Source organism: Mytilus trossulus, chromosome 1 (assembly GCF_036588685.1).
Source record: "Mytilus trossulus isolate FHL-02 chromosome 1, PNRI_Mtr1.1.1.hap1, whole genome shotgun sequence".
NCBI lineage: Eukaryota > Metazoa > Mollusca > Bivalvia > Mytilida > Mytilidae > Mytilus > Mytilus trossulus.
Genome location: NC_086373.1, coordinates 81067774 through 81092021, shown reverse-complemented (window position 1 = coordinate 81092021; position 24248 = coordinate 81067774). Strand labels below are relative to the sequence as shown.

The 24248-nt window shown below is 32.1% G+C and overlaps 2 protein-coding genes across 2 annotated transcripts; both read left to right on the top strand.

Moving 5' to 3' along the window:
* Window positions 1–1040: 1040 nt before the first annotated feature.
* Window positions 1041–2925, top strand: LOC134686818 (uncharacterized). The gene is made up of 2 exons (XM_063546625.1): window positions 1041–1223; window positions 1856–2925. The coding sequence occupies exons 1-2, from the start codon at window positions 1161–1163 to the stop codon at window positions 2675–2677; spliced, it is 885 nt and encodes a 294-aa protein (XP_063402695.1). The 5' UTR covers window positions 1041–1160; the 3' UTR covers window positions 2678–2925.
* Window positions 2926–4077: 1152 nt separating this feature from the next.
* LOC134686810 (sodium-dependent proline transporter-like) lies at window positions 4078–17254 on the top strand. The gene is made up of 15 exons (XM_063546614.1): window positions 4078–4239; window positions 5348–5464; window positions 5944–6400; window positions 6925–7081; window positions 7993–8125; window positions 8540–8674; window positions 9440–9543; window positions 9976–10100; window positions 11379–11491; window positions 12341–12469; window positions 12899–12998; window positions 13886–13986; window positions 14464–14637; window positions 15372–15536; window positions 16410–17254. Exons 1-15 carry the CDS (start codon window positions 4207–4209, stop codon window positions 16515–16517), a joined length of 2151 nt encoding a protein of 716 aa, XP_063402684.1. The 5' UTR covers window positions 4078–4206; the 3' UTR covers window positions 16518–17254.
* Window positions 17255–24248: the final 6994 nt, after the last annotated feature.

Below are 24248 nucleotides of genomic sequence, written 5' to 3'. Positions count from 1 at the left end.
TGTAAACGCTAAGCGAAGGGACAGTGGGGTATGTCACTGCTGGGATATGGGAAGCTGACAATGTGAAAGTTGAATTCATCACGTTCGTCACATATTATAGTTTGACCCAAGTATCAATTAAAAGGAAATTAATGTAGCAACAATATCAATAGTCCAGAAAAAAATTATGATTTGATACAATTTTGAGAACGTTCTTCACTAATCTTACGTGCTTTCTATACAAATCTACACATTTCTTTAAAGACAATTTATTCAATAAGAGTTAAGAAATTACTATTAATACGAATAAATAATGTTTTTTTTTTTAATATTGAGTTCAAGTTCTACTTCCTGCAGTTTTATGAAAATATTTTAAAAATCTGTGACATGTCACTTGACCTAAAAATAATGAATACATCAAAAAAAGGCAACAGTTGTATACCGGTTCAAAAGTCATATAAAATCGATTGAGCAAAAACAAGTTTGGGTTACAAACCAAAACCGAATTATTTGACAAAAAGTGCCATGAACACAGTATTCCATGTTCTATTAAATATTTTTTCTCAATAAAACGAGCGTTAATTTGACGACAAAACTATATGGGCTGATTTTTTTAAGAAATGAGGGTTTCAAGAAAATCTAAAACATTTTTCACTGAATCGCTTTCTGTAGAAACTAATTATTTATGATATATACTAAAAGATTATCTATCAATCAATGACTGATTATACTAAAAGTTCATTTTCTAAGAAAATAAATATAAGTTTAAGTCAATACGTCCAGGTTGTTTAAAATATCTAACAAAAATCTTTGATGCAACCCATTGTCTTTCCATTGAACATGATGATACAGACAAAATCACCATTTTATTTATAATTATTCTGAGAGAGAGTGAAAAATAAAAACACAAAACACTGGGATATAACTTTGATCTCATTATTTTCGTGAAAATCTGCAATTTTTAAAGAAATTTGATAATTACGGTTTGATATATCCAATACAATACAACAATCTCGGCTGTCCAAATCGATCGTTTTAATAACCATCAAACCACGTGGTTATGTTGCCAGACGACATTAGAATTTCTGGCGGGTTGATGCTGTTGTTATTGATCGCCCGTTTGTGGACATTTTCGAACTGAATTAGTTGTTATGTAATAGACATTTTATTCCTTCTGCATCATGGTGGTACCCGTGTTTCTAGTTCTTGTATTCTGTTTTTCAACTTTAACAGAGACAGCACTGGTAAGGCATTTTCATTATTTAAAAACGTCAATTTATTGAATTCTGCGTAATTGGATTGACTAATTTTCCCGTTTTTATGAATATTATGTTTGTTTCGAAATAGGAAAGATACCACGATTGACTGGACTTAAAAAGAAATCTTGTTAGTTTAGAATATACAATAAACAACACACATGTAGACGTTTATGTTTTAACCATTCCATAAATGAGGATAATTTGGCATAATTAGAGTTTGCAATATGTCTTTTAAATGTCAGTTCGGTTGTTGTAAACTGCATTTTGACAAAAAAAAACTATTGGTATTATTCAATGATATAAGAGGGGAAACGGGATTAAAACAGGGTATATTAGGGCGATAAGATGAACGAACTGGAGATTCAAACAGATTAGAATTTGACATTCCAGTCACAACAAGCAATACATACATAACAATGAGACGACTGGTTTTTGTTTTGTTGAGACTATTACAGCAAATGTTACGACACTTATGTATTGGAAAGCTATACCAACATGCAGTATTTCAAAGAGATGGATTTTTTTTAGATATTTCTCCTACAGTCCTAAGCTTTGCTAATGTCACTGAATTATTTTCGTTAATACTTAAATTGATATTTGTTTCCTATGTTTTTTAGAGTCATACTATCATAAAAAGAGAAGCAGAAAAAACTTCAGAGCTCCAACTTGAAAATGATTTAAGAAGGGTTAAGAGGCTGAAGGATTCAGATGCAATGCTTCCCAGAGTAAAGCGTATGAAAAGAGACGAATTCTTTGAACGTGAATTGTCAAGAATTAAGCGCTCAAAACGATCATTAAAACCTGGTTTGTCACGTGTTAAACGGACAAAAAGAGCTAGTGAAGTAGTTTTACCTGAGCTGTCAAGAGCTAAGCGTTTTAAGGATCTTGATGTGGACTCATTCAGGCTCACTCGTGTGAAACGATTAAAACGGTCCCCATATGAAACCTTGACAGTCGCTCATGACGAACCGAACTTGTCCAGAATGAAACGTTCTAAAAGATCGGTTGAATTTGCATTACATGAAAAGGATCTTTCAAGAGTAAAACGTTTTCATGATCCGAATACAATTGAACTGTCCCAAGTCAAGCGATTGAAACGATCTGCAAGGGTAAAACGAATACCTCCCAACGTTCACAAAATTAAGAGAAATAGGAATAAATATGTGAATTATCCTATAGGAACACAGAAAAGGCATTTCAAAGCATTGCATGGACATTTGGATAGAAATGTTGATTTGAACACCGTAAAACAGAAGTTATCGCGACAGTCGATTGACTTAAACCAGAAAAGGAAAAAGAACAGAGGCATCGAAACGTTAAAACAACGACTGGAAAAGAGAACGCGTAATAAACATAAAAGAAGAATGAAACATAGGAACATGAAAATGAAGAAGCACCATATCCAAAGTCATAGATTGAACAAGAAAAATATCAATTGAAAACATGTGCTCATTCTGCAGCGTTTGTGTAAATAAATATAGGAGCTTGTGTCAAAAAACCTGTCTATGTCAGTTAGGGTCAGTGTCGAAAATGAAAGATTCGAAAAAAAAAAACCCAAAAGAACAACATACAGTTGAATAGATACACGATGTACATAGATGTTATTTACTGTAAAATTCCGAAAAGAAACAATTTTAGTGTAGTTTTATGTACAAAAAGTTTTCAGTTTTTCATTAAAAATTTCGAAAAAAAATATTGATTTTCAGTTTTACTGATTAGTTTGTAGCTGCGGATGTTGAAATTGTTTTTATATATGTATCGGAAAATTTATCCTATTATCTTTAACATTTATTTCACTTCAACATATGGTATATTTGTTAGTATAGCCCTTTGGCATTCAAATGATATTTAATTAAATTGTCACTGAACCTGAATGCCATGGGATATACATATACGACTACTTTAATATTTTGTTATGCTATGGTCAATGGTGAAAAAAGGGTGACAAACTTAAGAAAATTTTATTGGCAGCATTTTTTTTATCGATATTTATTTTACAAGTTATATGAAAATCGTCCTCGAAGTTGGTTCGTCTTGAAAGAAATTGCATTAATAATAAGGAAGATTTATCAAGTTTAATATTGTTAAAGTTCGGCTAGATGTAAATCATGACGGGCTTCACAGATCACAGTCTAAAGTTCAGCATTGGTTAATCGAAAAAAATTAATGATATCAATAATACATTAATGTCAAAGAAAAAATCAAGACAATGATATTACTGAAAACAGCAAAGTCACAGACACTAGAAATCACTACGTTGGAAACTAAAGACTTGACAAAACTGCGTTAAAATATATTTCGCAGTCTTTGTTGCAATAAAGATGTATCCACAACATGAGTCGCTATAGAAAAACCTTTGAAGGGCGATTAATGGATAATGTTAACATGGTTAATTGATGTACATTGTTTCATTTCAAAGATGCACTTTATATATCTGATGAGCCAGTGATTGACATACTTTACTTATTGCTAAAATACAACGTATAGACTATTTGATTTTGTTTCTACATTGATATCACATTTCATTGATCAATCGTACACAATTCTAGAAAAATATTGTCTGCAATTAAACGTTACCTGTTATATTTATTGATCATCATTTCAGCGGTCTGATTTCTTCATTTTTGGGTTATTAATAACTAATTTGTAATCAGGAACTAATGGATACCTCAATCCTTCTTTTTGAAAATAATAACGAGGGACTTGGATATTGAAGTCAAAAAATGAATGTTTTAATTATATTATCATAAGTTTGGAAACGAACCTTATACAGTTAAGCAAGCTAAGTGGGTCTATGGAATCTTTTTACCTAGTTTAAATCCTGTCACGTGACGTTTGCCAGGTGAATGGATATACAATTATAATCATGATGAAGCGCTTGGTTTGAAACATGACTGCTTCCTTATTCGGGTGGCATGGGTAGAAAATGGGTACAGACTTAACAATTTTCAGTTAATAAACTTGAACTATGTCAAAATCCAAACCTGGACTTAAAGGAGGCGTAAGTAATTTCTAATTAAGTAATTTGCTTGTTTTACCTTTCTGTAAATTGCTATCATATAATCGTTAAATTAGTAACAAAATGTTCTCGGGGTTGATTCAAAATGCATTTATTAAACTAGGAAACCATAGTTTATATATTCCATTGATTTATTTTGATATCAATTACATGCTTTATTTAAGAAGACTACATATATTGTAAACATGGACTTAAATATGTCATTCTTCATGGATCAGTGGATACACTGTGGTTTGTCATCGGAAAAACCTTTAAACACATAATAACTAAAACATGATTTAATGAGTTATTAAAACAAGAATTGTATTTTTTTTTAAATAACGTAGTATTATTTGTTATAACATTTATCACATATTTCTTTGTTATATACAAAGTGTCCAATGTTAGCATTTCTTATCCTACAGTATTTTGTACTATTATGTGATATAGCAGTTTCAGGCTGACCGGGGTTATGAAATAATCAACCAATAAACCAATCAATCATAAATTGGCATACCGTTTTCTAGAGTTTGCAAGAGATTCTATCTGTTTGAGAATGTACATATGAAAACAAGGTTTTGTCAATAATTTCAATATAGCCAATGATAAGAACTTCCTGGTTCAAAACGAGTTACAATGGAGTAACTGGATTAAGAGTTCTGCAATTAAAAACTTATAAATATAACCCTTAAGTGTAGCGAGGATGAATTTCCCCCAAAGCACCACCAACCAGTTAAATAAACGTGTCAAAAGTCCATTCCAAATTCGTGTATGGCAAGGGCATAATGCCGATATCAGTAAAAATAATATGTAAGTAATCTTTACTGCTATGGAAATGAGACTTGTGTCTAGTCCCTTTGTTCTTGCTTTATACAAAACGTTTCAACTTCCAGGGAATATTTCAATGAATGATTACACGGACTGTTCATTTAGCACATTAAGAAATCAACAAATCAAATAGTTAGTCGATATCGACATGAAAACAAACTGAAAGGTTTTATTCTAAACTCACTGACGCGGGTATAACGATGTGAAACGAATAATATGTTCATTTTTTTTTCTCTTGGTGATTTTTGGTTTTGTTATCAACTTAGTTTTTATAATTAATCAGGCCAGACGGGATTATTATGAGTCAGAGGAAAGTTCTGTAGAAGGCAAAGAAATAAGAACCTCCCTGGACCCTGGAATCTACGATGACAAAAAGGGATATTCTAGAACACCTTCCACGGTAAGTTTTTATCTCTGATGGTTTTATGAAATCAATGCGCTTCTTTTTGAAGATTACGTTGATGTTCTCATTTGTGCAATACGACTAAAATTTATTTTCTGTTTTATACTGTCATGCGGTTTTAGTTTAAATGTAAGCAAATCGATTGTTTTGGACGTTACTGCATCTATTGATTTACATAGAAGAGCAACGGCCGATATTAGCGTGAAAATCAGAAAAGAGCCTGATTTTATGACACCAAATATTTAATTAAAAGTAAACTAAATATTTTTTTTTAGCAAAATATCACTGGACGCGTTCGACGTAATGGACGAAATTACAAATGAATAGCACTCTGATAATGGTACATCATTAATTTTTTTATTCACTCGTAAAATAAGTCCCATGCAAATTATTTTTGTCATGTCTTTCCCTTTATACTAGAATGTACTTTTTTTCATTACTTTTAGAACTGAATCATAAATGATATATTTCAACAGGGTACTGGAGTTACAGTGGAAACAACAGACAGTAGGAAGCTGATATTCGGTAAAGATGAAAACGAGGATCGTGGAAACTGGTCAGGGAGATTCGATTTCCTTCTCTCACTTCTTGGATACGCTGTTGGACTTGGAAATGTGTGGCGTTTTCCTTACTTGTGCTACAGGAACGGTGGTGGTGCATTTCTTATTCCGTTTGTTTTGATGATGGGATTAATCGGTGTCCCCCTTTTCTTTATGGAGGCGTCACTTGGTCAGTTTTGTAGCAGTGGACCAATGACATGCTGGAAGTTCGCGCCTATGTTTAAAGGTGTTGGAATCGCAATGGTACTGGTGTCTGGTTTTACATCATTATACTACAACATGATCTTAGCTTGGTCGTATTATTATTTGTTTGTTTCATTCACGAGTGATCTCCCCTGGGCTGACTGTTATAATCCAGAGTGGAATACTGAATGTAAGTTCTTACTTAATGACAGACACAATTTCTCCTCAGCAAACCGAGAAAAAAATCATGCATACGTCTGCGGCTCGACAATAAATCATAGTCCTTATTTACCAAATTAAAAATGTCCTTTACATATTACTTGAATATACAGTGCGTTTTGATATTTTGAATACTAATATTACTTATAATTTTAATAAAAAACAATTGATAGTAATACTTATTCTAGAAAATGAAAATCTATATATACTTGAATCATAATTACAATACATGTACTTCCTTTCATATTTCTTGGACTTATCTTTTTTCAGTTAAAAGGATATTTTGTAATCGAAGCTATTACCTTTGCTTAACATTTCTGTAGTTTATGATAGAAAATATGAGAAAAATTACAAATATCCAATCTTCGTGAACGTTTGATAATGATTTTTCATTGAAACTTAGATTTACCATACGATGGAAAAGAATTGAATCTTGCAGAGTAAATTTAAACAAATGTGTTTCATGTGCATGTAAATTTTACCACTTTATTATAGTTTGTGCTGATAAACTTCCTCTGATCGACTGTACTACAACAAAGTATCTGAATGGAACATGTTACAATGGGGACCAGTTCCTTGGATTATGGAATGACACCATGTTTACAGAAGTTACCGGACATAAAAGGATATCAGCAGCTGAAGAGTACTGGACGTTAGTATAATAACCTATTTAGATGGCATGTTGATTAGTTTTATATTCACTATCATTTTCAATTTGGTTCTTGAATTTTAATATAACCATCTGTATTTGGTTACACTTTTGAATCCTTAGCAAATAATGTGACAACTAGATAAAGGAAGATGTGGTGTGAGTGCCAATGAGACAACTCTCCATCCAAATAACAATTTACAAAAGAGTAAACCATTATAGGTCAATGTACGGCCTGCATGTATGCTGTGAAAAAAGGCATAAAATTTGTATAATTATAGTATTACTACAGTATGAATATTGTATTTGTATTTCCAAAAGGAATTAATAGGATACAAACATGTGGTAATCTCTATTGATCTCGTCCAGCAGTAGCACACTTTACATGCTAGGGGGAGTCCGTTTGGGTGTGCGGGATGTATAAATACTCAGCCACGTCAAGTTATAATGGAAACGTCAAAACCGATATACAATGCTACACGAGAGTAAGATAAACCCTTGCGATACTTATTTAAAATCGGTTCTTTGTGAAATCTACTGCCAGTCAGCATTTCTACCCCTTAATCAAAATTACCGTCTTTATATCATGGTGTTGGTCAGAAAATCGAACCACATTGTGAATAAGAGAGAAACCAATATGGGGTTTAAAAGTAATAGTAGAAAAGAAACAAACTATTACACATTCAAACTCAAAAAGATTGGGCAATGCAAATCCCTTCTTTTAACCTTAAATGAACCCTAAATTCCTCGGAAGAGTACACATTTGTCAATACCCAGGTATGGTCAGCAGAAGCACACACTGAATCAAACGGATTAGACCTTTCAAATCAACAGAAAAATGCAAATATATACTTTTAATAGCAATAAAAGATACACGCAAACCTTTCTGAATGTATTGAAACTTTTATTTACAGCAACAGAGCAATAAATATGAGTTCTGGTATCGATGACTTCGGACAACCCAAATGGCAGCTTGTAATGTGTTTAATGTTAGCGTGGATAATATGCTTCTTGTGCCTTATGAAGGGTATTAAAACAACTGGAAAGGTAAGCATTTTATATCAACTGATAGAAAAGTTAGGAAAAAGGCTGGAAACGTATAAATTGTATACACGTATTTAAAAACAACCGAAAAGCTAGATTCAATGACTGAAAAAAACACGTATAGAAAAAGATTTTTAATATCTACATTTATTAAACAATAAAAATAAATTTGATAATATGTTGAAATACCAAAAAAGCAAGCCTGGACGTACAGAGTTTTTTTTTGTATTTTTAAAAATGCAAGCGAACTACTAGTATATAATAATTCTTATTCTTTGTAATCATATAATACATATCCTGCTTCTTTCAGCACACTATAATGAAACGACAACCAATGGACGTCTATGTAAAAAGTAACTGGAACGAAGGGCACCAAATGCGTGTTTCGTACTCATTTGATATTCTATTTTATTTCAGGTTGTATATTTCACAGCTATTTTCCCGTTCGTTGTGTTGATTATTTTATTTTTCCGTGGTGTAACACTCGACAATGCAGGTCAGGGTATATATTATTTCATTGTTCCAGACTTCGATAGGCTTCTAGACGCTCAGGTATAATTATTTTAAGAGTTATGAATTTTTCATAAGTCATATTTTATGATTAATGCAGACATTTAAACAAGAGAAAATGACACTGCTAAAACGATACCAGATTTACAAGACTTTCGTCGCATTGTAAAATTTCTGAATTTATCTATGTAAGTAAGTAAATACAGATGAAAAACTTTTATGCGTATGGTCCACTTTTAGTGTGCACAAATAACATGTTTCTGGATTACCTTCATCTGATACGTTGGAGACGAGCCTTTAGGGAAATCGTCATGTCAAATTGTTAAAAGCACCAAAATCATATGGACTAAGCTGAATAAAGAAAATTCTCGGAGTTAAACTTTGATTGAGAAAGTTTCGTTCTCACATTCGTCGATAACAAGGAATGTTAAACAGATCAAAATATTCAATGAAGACAAAGCAAGTGTCACAACTTGTCTGGTGTATAATATTGCTAATTTGAAACTGACATTATTTTCAATTGAAATCGTCGCATTTATATAGATAAGACCGTTGGTTTCCTCGTTAGAATGGTTTTACATTAGATTTTTTTTTTGGGTCCTTCATAGCTTCGTGTTCGGTGTGAGCCAAAGCTTCGTGTTGAAGGCTGTACCGTGGCCTATATGTTTACAATTATAAATTGTTACTTTGATGGAGAGTTGGCTCATTGGCACTCATACCACATCTTCCTATATCTATATACATACGCAATGTTGTATGCATATCTTTACTATAACGGTATTGACATCCATTGCACATAATTTCCAGGTATGGAAAGATGCAGCTGTACAGATATTCTTTTCTATGTCTATAGCTGGAGGTGGATTAGTAACATTGGCTAGTTATAACAGATTCCATAATAACATACTCAAGTAAGAGTAACTTTATAATCATTGGAATGTAGATTATTTATGTTTCCAAGTTGTTTGGCCGGGTTGGTTTTGAGGTTGAGGTCATTCCAATGTATTGTTATCGCAAAAATTTGCACACGTAACTTTCGTTTTGGATTAGTAACCGTTTTATAAACATGATAAATACCCGGATGTTAACTAGTGCAAACTAACATTCCTTATCGTTTGTTATAAATACATCTCTTCAATGACTACTGATAAAATATTTTTCTTTAGAACATAAATTAATGATATTAATGATATGAAAATGTGTTTTCGTTAGATGTATAATTATATATATATATATATATATATAAATAGTTAAACTTTTTTCTTTATATAAATGAATTTATGTTATTTTTATATTTTAGATTAGGAGATCCCCTATAATGCATTTATTATTATTTATTTCAGGGATTCTATAATAGTATGTGTAGGAGATACATTGACCTGTATTTTTGCTGGATTTGTGATTTTTTCTTTTCTGGGGTATATGGCTGGTCGAATGAACTTGCACGTGAAAGATGTTGCTAGAGATGGTAAATACAATTCAATCATTTCTGTATATTATTGCAAATTTTTCATCATAGCTTTGGTTATGTTGCTGAGAAAAAGATGTTTTAGTTTAAACATATTTATTTAGAGTGGATTGGGAAACAAGTTTTGCAACTTATATTAATCCCTTTCCACTTTGCGGGTGCGAGTGCTGCCTTGTAGCGGCATTAGCCTACTCTTTTTCGAAATCTACATGGGTGTCTTTAACGTGCAAGAGATATGGCTCTCTCTTAACACGGGTCAGCCATTTATCGTCCCCTTCCGACAGACTATCATCGTTTCCTCAAGACCATACTCGCAAATGGTGTTAAGGGAGAGCCGAAAATTGAGTTCCTGAAATTTTCATCCCAAACGGGAATCGAACAGGAACCTTTGTGTTAGTAGTCCGATGCACTAACAACTACAGCACGGCTCTTAAAGATGTTTTATCCTGTCGTCATTTCTTCTCTCTGCTTACATTGTAACATTTGTTGATTATTTCATTTCTTATGACTGTAGTGTAAAAATATAATGTACAAGTCTATTTTTTTAAATAAAATTAAATATTTTTTTAATAAAAACAGGTGTATGAGCAACAATACACAGGGCAATGATATGTTATGCGTTATGCTTTATTTTTGGATTAATCGACTTATTGAAAGATGATATAAATATGCTGTTTTAACAATAGTTACGCAATGCGTCTAGTTTGTCGATTTAGATTGATTGTTATCAATGTGCTTAATAACAGTATATAGAAAACACGGCTGAAGTTCGAAGACTTATTTCTTTTAACATTATGTAAGATACGTTTACTGTTCATGCTGTGGTAAGAGATCTGCACAGCCGATATAAGAATGTTGGAATCCATATCTCATAATCAGCAGATTTCGAACTTTTGGCTTGCTTTCAGTGAAATAAGTATATAGAAGATTCCAAGAGACATCAGAGTTTTACTCATAACAAGCAACTAGATGGGTGAAATTTGGGTTAGACATACCCTGTAACAAATATATATATCTTTAAATTTTAATGAATAAATGAACAAGACATGGGTGCCTAAAAATCCCTGCTTTCAACTAAAACTTAGGCAAAACATTATGCCATCAAACAAATTACAGTGTCGGAACACAGCACAGTCTGGTAATTTTTCTCTTTAAAAAATATACTTGTATAAAAGCTTCAAAAGCCAGATTACTTACATGTACATAACGTTATATTAAACTTTTAACATTTACAGCAGCAATTCTGTAGTTACAAATAGATATACATATATATTTCAGGTGCAGGCCTTGCATTTGTGGTTTACCCTGAGGCAGTCACTAGTATGCCAGGGGCGCCATTTTGGTCCATTTTATTTTTCTTAATGCTGATTACTTTAGGGCTGGACAGTCAGGTAAATTAAAAAATACATAATTTAGCTGTTTTTGCAATTTATTTTGATACTTTTGGAAGGGTTATTAAGGTGAAATATGCGATTGAATTAGTTAAAATTACATTCTATCAGCGGATGGTAATCTATTACATAACGGAGCATGATTTTTATTCTAGAGAGGCCACAGTAAAAAATCTGCCTCCTACGAATTAAGGAAATTAAGTTGATTTCAGACGTATAATAGGCAAATTCTGCTCATTTTTTTTTTAAAAGACGGCTTCTTATGAATGGATTAAAGCTTGAATCATATTCGATTTTTGCAAAAACTATGACACACCAAATCTTGTCAAGTAGTTCGAAAGGTTTTTTCGTTGCATCATAACCTTATATAACAATGCAAACAACTCAATTAGTTTCACTGTTACACAGAACTATTTGCTGGTCATGCGATTTCTTGACGAAGGATAATAAAATATTATTATCACATTCTCACTTGCTGTGTAACAAATGCGTATTACTTGTGAATTGTTTAATGGATTGTGTCAATTTTTGATTTGTCTGTTGATGAGGTAGTAAAACGAAGCAAGAGTTGAAACCTTTATTTTCTTCTCCATTATTTACATTAAAGAAGCAAAATTAACATAATGGTAATGTACAAATGTAGTTATCAATCTGAGAGAATTGTTTCATGCATTTATTTAAGATGATAAGCAAAGGATATGTTTCTCCTATGGCCATAAGCTTTTGGTTAAGTATAATAGATTAGAGACCTGAATCATTTTAATAGATAAACAGCTTTAAGTCTTGAAGGAAATAAAATAATTGTATAGTCATTATGTTGATAACATGTATATTGTTTGTCTATTTCAGTTTGCCATGTTAGAAACTGTCCTGACAGGTGTGACTGACCAATGGCCACATCTAAGACAACATAAAACAATAGTTATACTCATCATTTGTTCTCTCTTCTTTCTTGCCGGGCTTCCACTCACATGTCCGGTAAGAATTCTCTCATTTCTTAAAAAAAAATATTCTTATTTCATGGTACATTAGCTTCAGAATGGAATAAAATAGAACCATTTTTGGTATACATAACTTGTATAGTGTTTCCTTCTGGTATTCGAGGAATAACATATTAATAAAAGATGCGTGACAAATTATTTAGTTAGGCTGTTCTATAAGGGTAATATAAAGAAAACTGAAAAATGAATGACTATATATCAATACAAAAGTGCTTTGTGTGTATTATAGGACCTGTTTTCTGTACATTGCATTCATAGTGCAAAAGGATCATATTTTCTAGACTACAGTAATTTTCTATTTCCGCTTCTGTTTGGAAGCAATTAGACTTGATTCCTGGTTTATCTTTGCTGATTTTTTTTATCTGTACAATTTCGAGTACTGAATTATTTTGTTTTTCTTTTGCAGGGTGGTATATATCTCTTGCAAATTCTAGATAATTATGTAGGAGGTTGGACTTTATTATTAATAGGTTTTGCAGAATGCATGTGCCTTACATATGCATATGGTAAGTTCATAATTTGTGTATATGTATAACCACTATTAATGCAAGAGTTTTCTACTAACTGTGGATCTCACAGTGCCAATGACTTATACTCCAATACTGAAATGACACTTCCTATTTTTTTTGGGTAGTAACTCTTTTGTAAGATGCATTCTTTTAATTTTACGCATATGTTTCTGACATTCTGTAAAACAAACTAATGCTAACACCAATAACCATGCAATTTTATGTAATTACTTATCTCTGTCCTGGTAATCATGATGATTTAATTGATAAGCACATTTGCACAGAGGGGTTAAAGAAATAGACCACTCTATTAACTCTGTGTTAAGATTATATGATTTATTATTTTGTGTTTGCTTAACAAAGGTATCATGTATATTCAAGATGAAAATAATGGCTGGAAATTCAAACTTTAATTGAAAAGGAGTATTGTGGATATGTAATCCCCCCTCCCCGCAACAGGCCATCTACACACCCCTTACATATAAGCTGCCTGTGAATCCCTTACATATTAGTTGCAAGTGTTCTTTACTATATAGACACAAAACGTCGTTAATTATCGTAGCTTAAATAGCAGAATCATACTTGAAAGTATTTGCAAGAGGGAGATATACATTTCCTATGGTTTATGAAAGCACACTAAAACAACAATCGTGTTTTCTTGCCTGTACTAAAGTACCATCGTAGAATACTAGTCCAGTAGTAAAGGTATCGATTTAGTGTTTTATTTTTTACAAGGTACCAAGTTTACTGCAACTTCTGCCTATTTCGAAAATTAAAACTCTATAATAGTGGTCCAGGTAATACGACACTAAAAGGTCAACTTGTCGTACATTTTGGAGATAGATCATTACCTTTAAGTCAATTCATTTTTTATTTTATTATAGGTGTCACGAGATTCATGAAAGATATTGAAGTTATGCTGGGTTTCAAGATATCGGTTGTATGGAAAGTGTTATGGATGGTAATAAGTCCCTTAGTTTTAATGGTAGGTTCACTTCTATTATAAAGATAAGTTAAATCATTTAAGAGGGAATCTAGTAAACTTGGTTCTACTTTAAAAAAACGACCTCTTCTATTTTGAATACAAAAATGCATGTATAACATATATCTGCAATGATCTGTAATGCATGATGTCGTTTGTTGTCGGGAGATGCCAAATAAAATTTAATTGATTACTTTTAAATGGGCTGTTCACCTGAGTGATGAAAGTTATCAATTAATTTTTTTTCACAGTTTTACCGAAAGACATCCGCTTACCAAATTACAAAAACGTAAACGTTTTCAGTATAGTTTGAGTATTTATTAGAGATTTAAAAGGTAACAGAACACTTTTTCATAGGCGTTGTGTTCCGCATATTATGAGAAAAGCCAACGATTTATTTCAAAACTATTGAGTACCTGTTTTAGATAGTACAAAAATGGACACCATATATAGAGAAAACCCTTTTTTTTTCTTTTCCAGTTTATTTTTGTTTTTACATTTGTTGATTATGAATCGTCAACGTATGGTGACTACAAGTTTCCAGGATGGGCTGATGGTATAGGATGGTTTCTTGCTGTTATGATGGTTATCCCAATACCTATTGTTATATTGTACAAAATTGGCTATGCTGATTCCTACTTGTCAGTTAAGGAGGTACGTAAATACTACATATAACTGTAACTATATCTCATAAACTATGCATGATGTTCAGTGTGAGCCAAGGGTCCGTTTTGAAGACCGCACTTTGACCTATAATTGTTTACTTTTACAAAGTGTGACTTGTATGGAGAGTTGTCTCAATGGCATTCATATGATACATATCACATTTTCTTATATATATATATACATATCACATTTTCTTATAACTATAAATAAATGTTTCATCGGGAATTTTTAACAACAAAAACATATCCGTGACCTTAATGGTAAGACGTATATATATAAAAAAATATTGAAATGTTCAATGTGATAAAACACTAAATGGAAGTACATACCGTTTAAAAAAACACTATTCTTTTCATTACTATAGTGTGATTACAAAGAGATGAGAGTTTACGTTAATGAAAAAGCAGACAAAAAAATACAACATAAGATACCAAGAGCTGTTCTGGCTCTTTTGTATTGATTTTGAACACGATAGTTGAAAGCAAACACTTGTTGAAGGCCGTACTTTAACCTATAATGGTTTAATTTTTAAATTGTTATTTGGATGGAGAGTTGTCTCATTGACACTCACACCACATCTTCCTATATCTACTTGATACAAAGTCGCACACGTTATTGTATGATTAACGAAAACTAACCCAGGAATATACAAAGTTGCGTTATATTTAAATGGAAAGAATGGGGTGACTTGTTATCTATATTTTTTTCTCATTTTGTTTTAGAAATTAAGTTTGTTGACTTCACCTTCTGATGAGTGGGGTCCTGCATTAGTTAAGCATCGCAAGTTGGTGACCTATGCTGATGATTGGGTATTAGATCCCTGGGCAGAAAGAGGAGCTTATCTGAACAAAGGCTATAGTACACCATCAACTTACGCATCGTCTAGGGTAAGTTTTATTTAGTTTTCGGAATTAACACAATAAGAAACTAACTATTAGGTCATACAGCTTTTCAAATATTACATTATTTAAATATCATTGGCTTTAAAATTATAGACAGCACTTCGGACACACCAAATTTATCAGATGCTTAATTTCATAAAATAGTGATCATGCAATGAATTATAACCAAAACACTTTCTCGTGATTGTGTGTGTGTGTTTTTGGGGCTCTAAAATAACGTATGTATGGTAAATAGCTTATATTAAATAAAGTTTAAAAAAATGATCAAGATAAAACATATTGATATTATATATATACATACGTTTGTTGACTGCAATGATTCTACCCTGATCAATGTGTGTGTTATTTGTAACATAACAAAATCTGTAATTAAAAAATAAAACTTGTAATAAATAACCATTAGAAGACGTCCAGTTTTAATCTTCTAGCATTTCATAAACAGAATCAAAATATAAGTTGCGTTTGCTTCATAATTGGGAAAATCAAAGAAACATTATACTGTAGTCACACCGTTTGAAGTTGCTGGATACCCAGCCCATTGGCTTAACTTACGATATGAAAGACATGATGTAATAAAATAATTAATTCCAATCTAATGAATTTCGGTGAAGAAAAATGCATGGAAATGTATTTTGTGTATCGCCTTTAAACTGATACAGAAGGAAGATACTCAGATGATATTTACAAAACACACTTTGAGCTATGAGCGTACTATTTGAATTTTATTCTGGAAAAGAGTCGTATTTTCGATGATTTATGATATTTAAATCCTTATAATGCATGTCATTTTGTTGTAAATGGACAACTTTTTTCTGATGTATCTTCATGTGATCACGTTACTTTATCTAACCCTAACAGGCATCCAGTATTTATTCTATACCTGGTTTCAAAGCCAAGTCAACAGGAGAGTTATCAGAAGCTGGTATTTCTAGAATTACGTCATTAACTTTCGAATCAACAGTTTGATATATAGTGTCATCATTATGTTACCCGTGGTACATTTTCAAGTGTAAAATTGCTGCTGGGAACGAGGCATAGAAAGACATATTGTTATTAATCGGTATTGGGTATTGCCTAAAAATCAATCAAATAACAGATTCAATGAGTTAGAAATGATTGCACCTTATGCTATTCAACTTATTTAGTCATAAATATATGTGAATTAAGACATTTAACATGGCAATGTGCATGTTTTTGTATTAATAGTTTTTTTTTTACATAATATTTGAACTATTTGTTTCAAAATCCCGGTGTATTGTCGAAGGTTGAACAATGTATAGAAATGATTAATATGGTGTAATTGCTCTTTCTACTTTTTCATTTTTAGATAAACATCTTTTTTACATCGTGTACGATACTTGCAATTTAATTTACATAATTCATGTTTATATATAGTGGTTTCAATTTCATCAAAATCAAGTTCATTAGAATCATCTTTTTACCCTCTGTTCGAAGATATTTCACTGTCAGTTTTTTTTTTAATTAGATCGTTCATTTTTATTGCTGGATGGATTTTAAATTACTGCTGATTCGAATCGTCCAATTTTACTTGAAAAACATTTATTATATCATTACATGGATTGATGTCATTTTGTACAAAATAACAATCTTAACCTTTTATCTAATACATGTATTTATTAACACTATTGTCATATGCAGATGTGAAATGACTTTGTTTTTTATTATAAAAGATAAACAATTTTGTTTTGTCTTTACATTCAGCCATGTACAAAATTACTAGTTATTTTCCTAGCTATTAGGCACTGCTTTTAAGAGCTCGTAATTTTCAAAGAGGACTGAAGTATTCAATGATAAATCTGATCAAATTGGCATTGTGATGCCTTGCTTCATTTTACGTAGTTTACGATCGATGACTTTCGTGTTTTTAAATATACACATACCGGTCTGTATAGGGGAGGGGGCCCTTTCGCAAAGGTAGATACGTACGTGTGTGTTACACTTTATAAGGGAGTCTGATCCAAATGATTGGAACTCTTCTCATAGTTTATACAGTCATGCTATTCGTATTATTCAGTTTTAAATAATTGAATGTAAGATTCCACTGCAAGTTCCTATTGTAAAACTATTAGTAACATTTCCATCTTTTCCTCTGTTTACTTAATGTGACTTATTTACAAAGTTTTATTTGACACGTATAAAGTCGGCAGTAGTTTACTTGTGTGTTGACATGAATCAAAAATTATATGGTCATAATTATAAACTAACTGCATGTTTACAAAACTTTGTATGTTTGAAATACTAAGGCATTTCTACCTCGGGAATAGATTACCATTGATGTATTTGACAAAACTTTTAGGAATATTTTGTCATAAATACTCTTCAACTTCGTACTTTATTTAATAGCCGTATTACCTTTTCTACAATCGAGCGTCACTGGTGAGTATTTTGAAGACAAACGCGCGTCTGCCGCAAATATAAAATAAAAATCCTAGTATCTATGATGAGTTTTTTTTACCGATGTCCAATCTCACTAATCAATTAAAAACAGACACTAATCAAGGAATACAAAAATTGGGGAATCGCATGAATTCCAAAAGTAGAGAGACCAGAGACCAGATACGCTCACAGTGAAAGACACATTCTTGAATAGGACACAATATTTCAAATTTAAATTACACGGACTATCCTGGTATCTTGAAGTATGCACAAAACATGTCGTATCGACCAACCTGTTTATGAGCAACACGATGGGTGCCTCTTTAAGCATGCTGCATGGTCTTTTGTAATTGAGTTTGAGCTTCCTCAGTCTTACAGATTTGGTATATAATGATCTTGAATGAAGGCTGTTGTTTTGTCTTTTTTAACGTGTTTTATGTCCATTGACCTATAGCATTTTGTTCCTGTGTATTATTTGTCTCTTATTGATTTATTTAGCTGTTACACCATTAGATTAAAGCAGACATAGATTCAGAGGTTAATATAAACCCTGTTGTAAAAGGACGTACACTGACGACAATTAAAAAAAAATGGTAAAGCTCGCAAGTTTGAATTGACTCTACCTGATTTAGGAGCTAGTGTAACGATTGTATAAAATTGTCATCTGGCATAACCTTTTTCACACAATTTTTAAAAGTACTGACACAAATTTATAGTCATCAAGTATCCTTAAAGAGTGCATTTTTTGGAATCCAATAAGATGCTCTTTTATTGACAAACCACAATGAACACTATACAAATAGTTATCATAATTTTATTTTTAAAAAAATCATGTAAATCCCTTCAGATGTCTAACGGTGGAGGGAATAGTCACTTGGCTATCTGATTTTCAGAATATCATTCATTTTGGATAATTTATTGTTTTTTTTTATTTCGTTTTATTTAATTCCGACTTCCGTAAAAAAACAAAACTTGCGGATACTTTTTGATGCTTGGTCCTTTCTAGAAGACTATACCCGACTATTAAACTTATAGCTGGTTCAATGACTCATTACAACTATTTGAACTAGTTTCATGAATTCAATTAACATAAAAAAAGAACTATACAGATAGACATAGTATGTGACAGTCACTATTTCATCTACTAGTAGTTTTTATCAAAGTATTTTGGAATGAAAAACTCCCAAAAAAATAGTATGCCTTCAAACCAAAAAGATATCTTAGCTGTAAATGAATAATAATCTGGCGTTTTATTATTTTCATTTATACTGATTTATAGATACCCTTTCATACGGCACGTTTATCTAGCTTGGCATCCAACATTGTTTGGCAGTTTGTTTTAAATAACACTAGTACTTGGATATAACTTGAAACATCCATCCGTTTAGGAGGATCGACGCCTGAAAGTTCCAACGGTGTCTATTTTCAAATTTGTTTGCGACAGAGCAGTTTTCGCGTTGATGAAAGTCATATTTCTACGGCGCTTGTTTTGAAATATAGAAAATAAAACACAAGTTGAAAGATGCATGCTTTTAAAGGCAGTAAAAAAATCAAACTTTTAGTATGGGATTCATATTGTTTTGTGTAATTTCACAATGTACTGACGCATCTTTAGCGATAATTTAATCAGGATCAGAAAAGATATAGTATATATCCGCTTTTATGATCGGTATATGGCTTTGAACCTTGTTTTATATGAAACCGAAATTGACCCGTTTTCTGCATTACTCTAACCATGAGCAGAAGGTAGTAAACTTACACCCTCTTTTAAAGATTTACATGTTAAAACGATGAAGCTAAATGTTATGTTTTATGAGTTCACATTTAAGTAGTAATAAAAAGGTTTCATGTCTGATTTATGAAACATATTTAATAGATAAGTTAATTTCAAACATCAAATTCATAAATGCATTTCAGTCGGAAGCAATTAAATCGATATTGTGCATGCAAAAAAATGCTTTAAGAAAGATAAATATTCATGTTTTATTTATTTATAATCACACAAACAGACGAAAATCCATCATACCCTCGTGATATAGCATGCTCAACTTAAAAGCAATACCTGCACACAAAGCCCTGCACAGGTACTACTGAAAATTCTATCTTACAGTTTGAGAGGGGTTGATTTTACAAAGGCGTATAGTTTAAAAGAATAAAATGTGAATGTTATCATATTATGCTTGTGTGCGTGTTGGTGTGTGTGTGAAGAAAAAGACTGCTAGATATAGTGTCGAGCGGATATGCTGTTGTTTTAACACATTTTTATATATCAATGACAATTATTTATAATAACAGGTTACTTCGAAATAGCTCAACGTCTCATTTAGACTTCAGTAATGACACAATTTATATAAAAAAGGCAACAGTAGAATACCGCTGTTCGAAATTCATATATCGATTTAGAAAAACCAAATCCGGGTTACAAGCTAAAACTGAGGGAAACGCGCATCTAATATAAGAGGAAAACTACGACACAACAGAAACACAACATTGAAATGTAACACGCACAGAAACGAACTATAATATAACATTGGCCATTTTTCTAACTTGGTACAGGAATCTGGTTTTAAAACCTTTCTAAAATTGTTCATTAACTTGATAAAATATAAATCATAAAAAACTCTCACCCCCTAATGTTAAGAACGAGGCAATTTGCAATTTATATTAAAATGAAATTTAATAGACATTTGCAACTTTTTGGTCTATTCGTATATTTTAGGGGTATTACTTTTTTAGTCTTTGAAAAGTAAAATCACAAAAATATTGAAAATCAATTCGGGAAGTCCATAATCACATGGCAAAATCAAATAACAAAATGCATCAAAAACGAATGGACAAGAACTGTCATATTCCTGACTTGGTAAAGGCAGTTTCAAATGTAGAAAATGGTGGATTAAACCTGGTTTTATCACAATCTTTGCAATTTTGCAGCAACATAAAAACTTTTGATTTTTCTACGCTATATACTACTATTCCCCATGCTCAGTTGAAAGATCGACTTCACCAACTCATAAAACAGAGCTTTTTCTATAAAAATGGGAATCGTAGATACAAATTTCTTGTTTTGGGATACAATAATTCATATTTTGTGAAGAGTCACACTGAATCTTCCAGAAAATATACTGAAAATGATATTATTAAAATGCTGGACTTTTTGATCGACAATATATTTGTTGAGTTTGGAGAATTTATATTCCAACAGACAGTCGGTATTCCAATGGGTACTAATTGTGCACCCCTGCTGGCTGATTTGTTTTTGTATTCGTATGAAGCAGAATTTATTCAGAACCTTCAAAAAGACAAAAAGAAAAAGCACCTTGCGAAATTCTTTAATTTTACTTTCCGATATATTGATGATGTTTTATCATTGAACAACCCATACTTCAGCCAATACTTACATCTCATATATCCCAGTGAACTTGAAATTAAGGATACTACTGATACTAGAAGGACTGCTTCATACCTTGATCTTTTCCTCAATATTGACGTAGATGGACGACTTCACACAAAAATCTATGATAAACGGGACGATTTCAACTTCCCAATTATCAATTTCCCATTTCTTAGCAGTAACATACCCTCTGCCCCTTCGTATGGTGTTTACATATCACAATTGATACGTTATTCACGTGCTTGTTCACACTATACGGACTTCATATACAGGAGTGTGCTCCTTACGCAGAAACTGCTCCAACAAAGTTATGAGGAGGACAGATTAAAATTGACACTCCGTAAATTTTATGGACACCATCACGAATTGGTGGATCCATATGATGTCTCTTTAACCAAACTAGCTAAGGACATTTTTACCACATGGTAGATTGTGGTTTGTCATTATGTCGTCTAATCTTTTAATTACCAAACGTGACTTATTCCCGATTGTGACTGTTTTGCTGAATGTGAATTCTTATTACTATAAGACGTGTTTCTGTACTTGTTTATCCCAAATTCATGTATTTAGTTTACATGTTTAATGTTATATTTGTAATTCTCATCAGATTTTGTCAAATGTGTTGACGTCTTCTTATTATATATTTAGGTGTGACGGATAGAAAAATTAATCACCTCTTACTTAATTATATTAAATTTTGTATGCGATTATTTACGTTTGAAGTTGGATTCATAACAAACTGGACATATATATATATTACAGTTAATTGCTATTAATAAGTATTGCAATATGCATTTTGTTTAAATGGATTATCAGTATTTAGTTCTAAATCAATCCTAATTCTATCTCATTTTTGAATGATAGTTTTTCATATGTGACGTCATGGTGTTTCTAAATTTCATAAATTCAAATGTGGCATAACGTTTCTGCCTTTTCGCCATCGTATGTGACGTCACATTTTTTTAATTACGTTGACGCCTGGACTGTATCGGATGTGTGTCTTATTTTGTGATAAACTCTGGTTTAGTTTTCTGTAATTAGTTAATACTTTAGTTTCATTATGTATATCTCTTTCATATTCATTTGTTAAAATTTACTATTTGCAATAGCATTAAGTGTTCTATATAATAAGGATGTTCTTATCCCGTGCATAAAAACAATGCCGTATTTGTCAAAACCTTTTCAACTTTTGATCTTCAGTGCTGTACAACTGTGTACCTTTTTCACGTTCGATCTTTTATATCTAGGCGTTATGTATTCAGGTTTAGTTTTCTGTAATTAGTTAATACTTCAGTTTCTTTGTGTATATCTCTTTCATATTCATTTGATAAAATTTACTGTTTGCAATAGCATGAATTGTTCTATATAATAAGAATGTTCTTATCCCGGGTATAAAAACAATGCCGTATTTGGCGAAACCTTTTCAACTTTTGATATTCAGTGCTGTACAACTTTGTACTTTTTTCACTTTCGATCTTTTATATCTGGGCGCCACTGGTGAGTCTTGTGTGGACAAGGCGCGTTTTTGGCGTATTGAATTTTAAACCTGATGCTTTTTGTTATCTATTATTCATGTTTGTCTTTGTCTAATATGTTCTCCTATTTATTTGAATTGTAGTTCTGTAATATTATGTTGTCATTTCAATGTTATATTTAACTTTGCCATTAAAGTGCGAGGTTTGGCATGCCATAAAACTAGGTTCAACCCACCACTTTTATTCCCCTTTAAAAGTGTCCTGTACCAAGTCAGGAAGATGGTCATTGTTCTATTATTGTTCGTTTCTCTGTGTGTTGCATTTTAACGTTGAGTCGTTTGTGTTTCCTCTTATTTTTGAGATATTGAGATAAGACGTGGCACGGTACTTGTCTATCCCAAATTCATGTATTTGGTTTTCATGTTATATTTGTTTTTCTCGTGGTGTTTTATCTGATGCTTGGTCCGTTTCTGTGTGTGTTGCGTTTCGGTGTTGTGTCGTTGTTCTCCTCTTATATTTAATGCGTTTCGCTCGGTTTTGGTTTGTCACCCCGATTTTGTTTTTGTCCATGGATTTATGAGTTTTGAACAGCGGTATACTACTGTTGCCTTTATTTATAGCGCTTACCCTCTCACTTTGAAAACAGTCTCATCAAATTCCGTTATATTTACATTGATGCGGTAACTAAACAGACAATGAATAAATTAGTCAAAATATGGGTACATCAGTCATCAGCGTATAACAATTTTAAAAGTAACAATTTAACAGAACACAAACGATGTATTGGTATTTGTAAATAAAGCAATGCTTTTGTATTTACAGCCTCTTCTCGACCTTAGAAAAAATACAATCTGCGTTTGCAGTTGGCATGCCCTGGATTAAAGACTTAAAGAAAAATACACAAATATTATACGCAAATAAGTTAACTTGTTCATTAAAATGTGTTGTGATCACCATTTGAGTGTAATACAATCCTTGCATTGCTCATGCAATAATGATGTGTTGCACCATCTAAGTATCTTTTTGACACCTCTAATGATGTGTCCGCTATACTCGCTCAGTATGACACTTCGCTGTTAGACGTTGGCATATGTACCGATCCAACCCATGGGATAAGAGTTGGATCGAATTAAAATCCTTCGGTCTGAATAGCCAGGGTTACAAGGTAATACTTTGATTCGAAAGATGTCCGAATCCAATGTATTATGTGACCTGATCATGCTGTGAAATCACCTTTCACGTATCAATATCTTGCAGAAGGTTGAAAGATTGCAAATCAGTTAAATTTTACAGGACGTGAAAAGAATTTGTTCTTAGTTTTAGGTTTAGCAATTGAACTACATGCCTTTCTTCTAAAACTATATATCACACAGTTGCTAGAACAGATTGACATCTGAGAGCGCGAGTGTGTCTGACTCGACATGGCAACGTAAG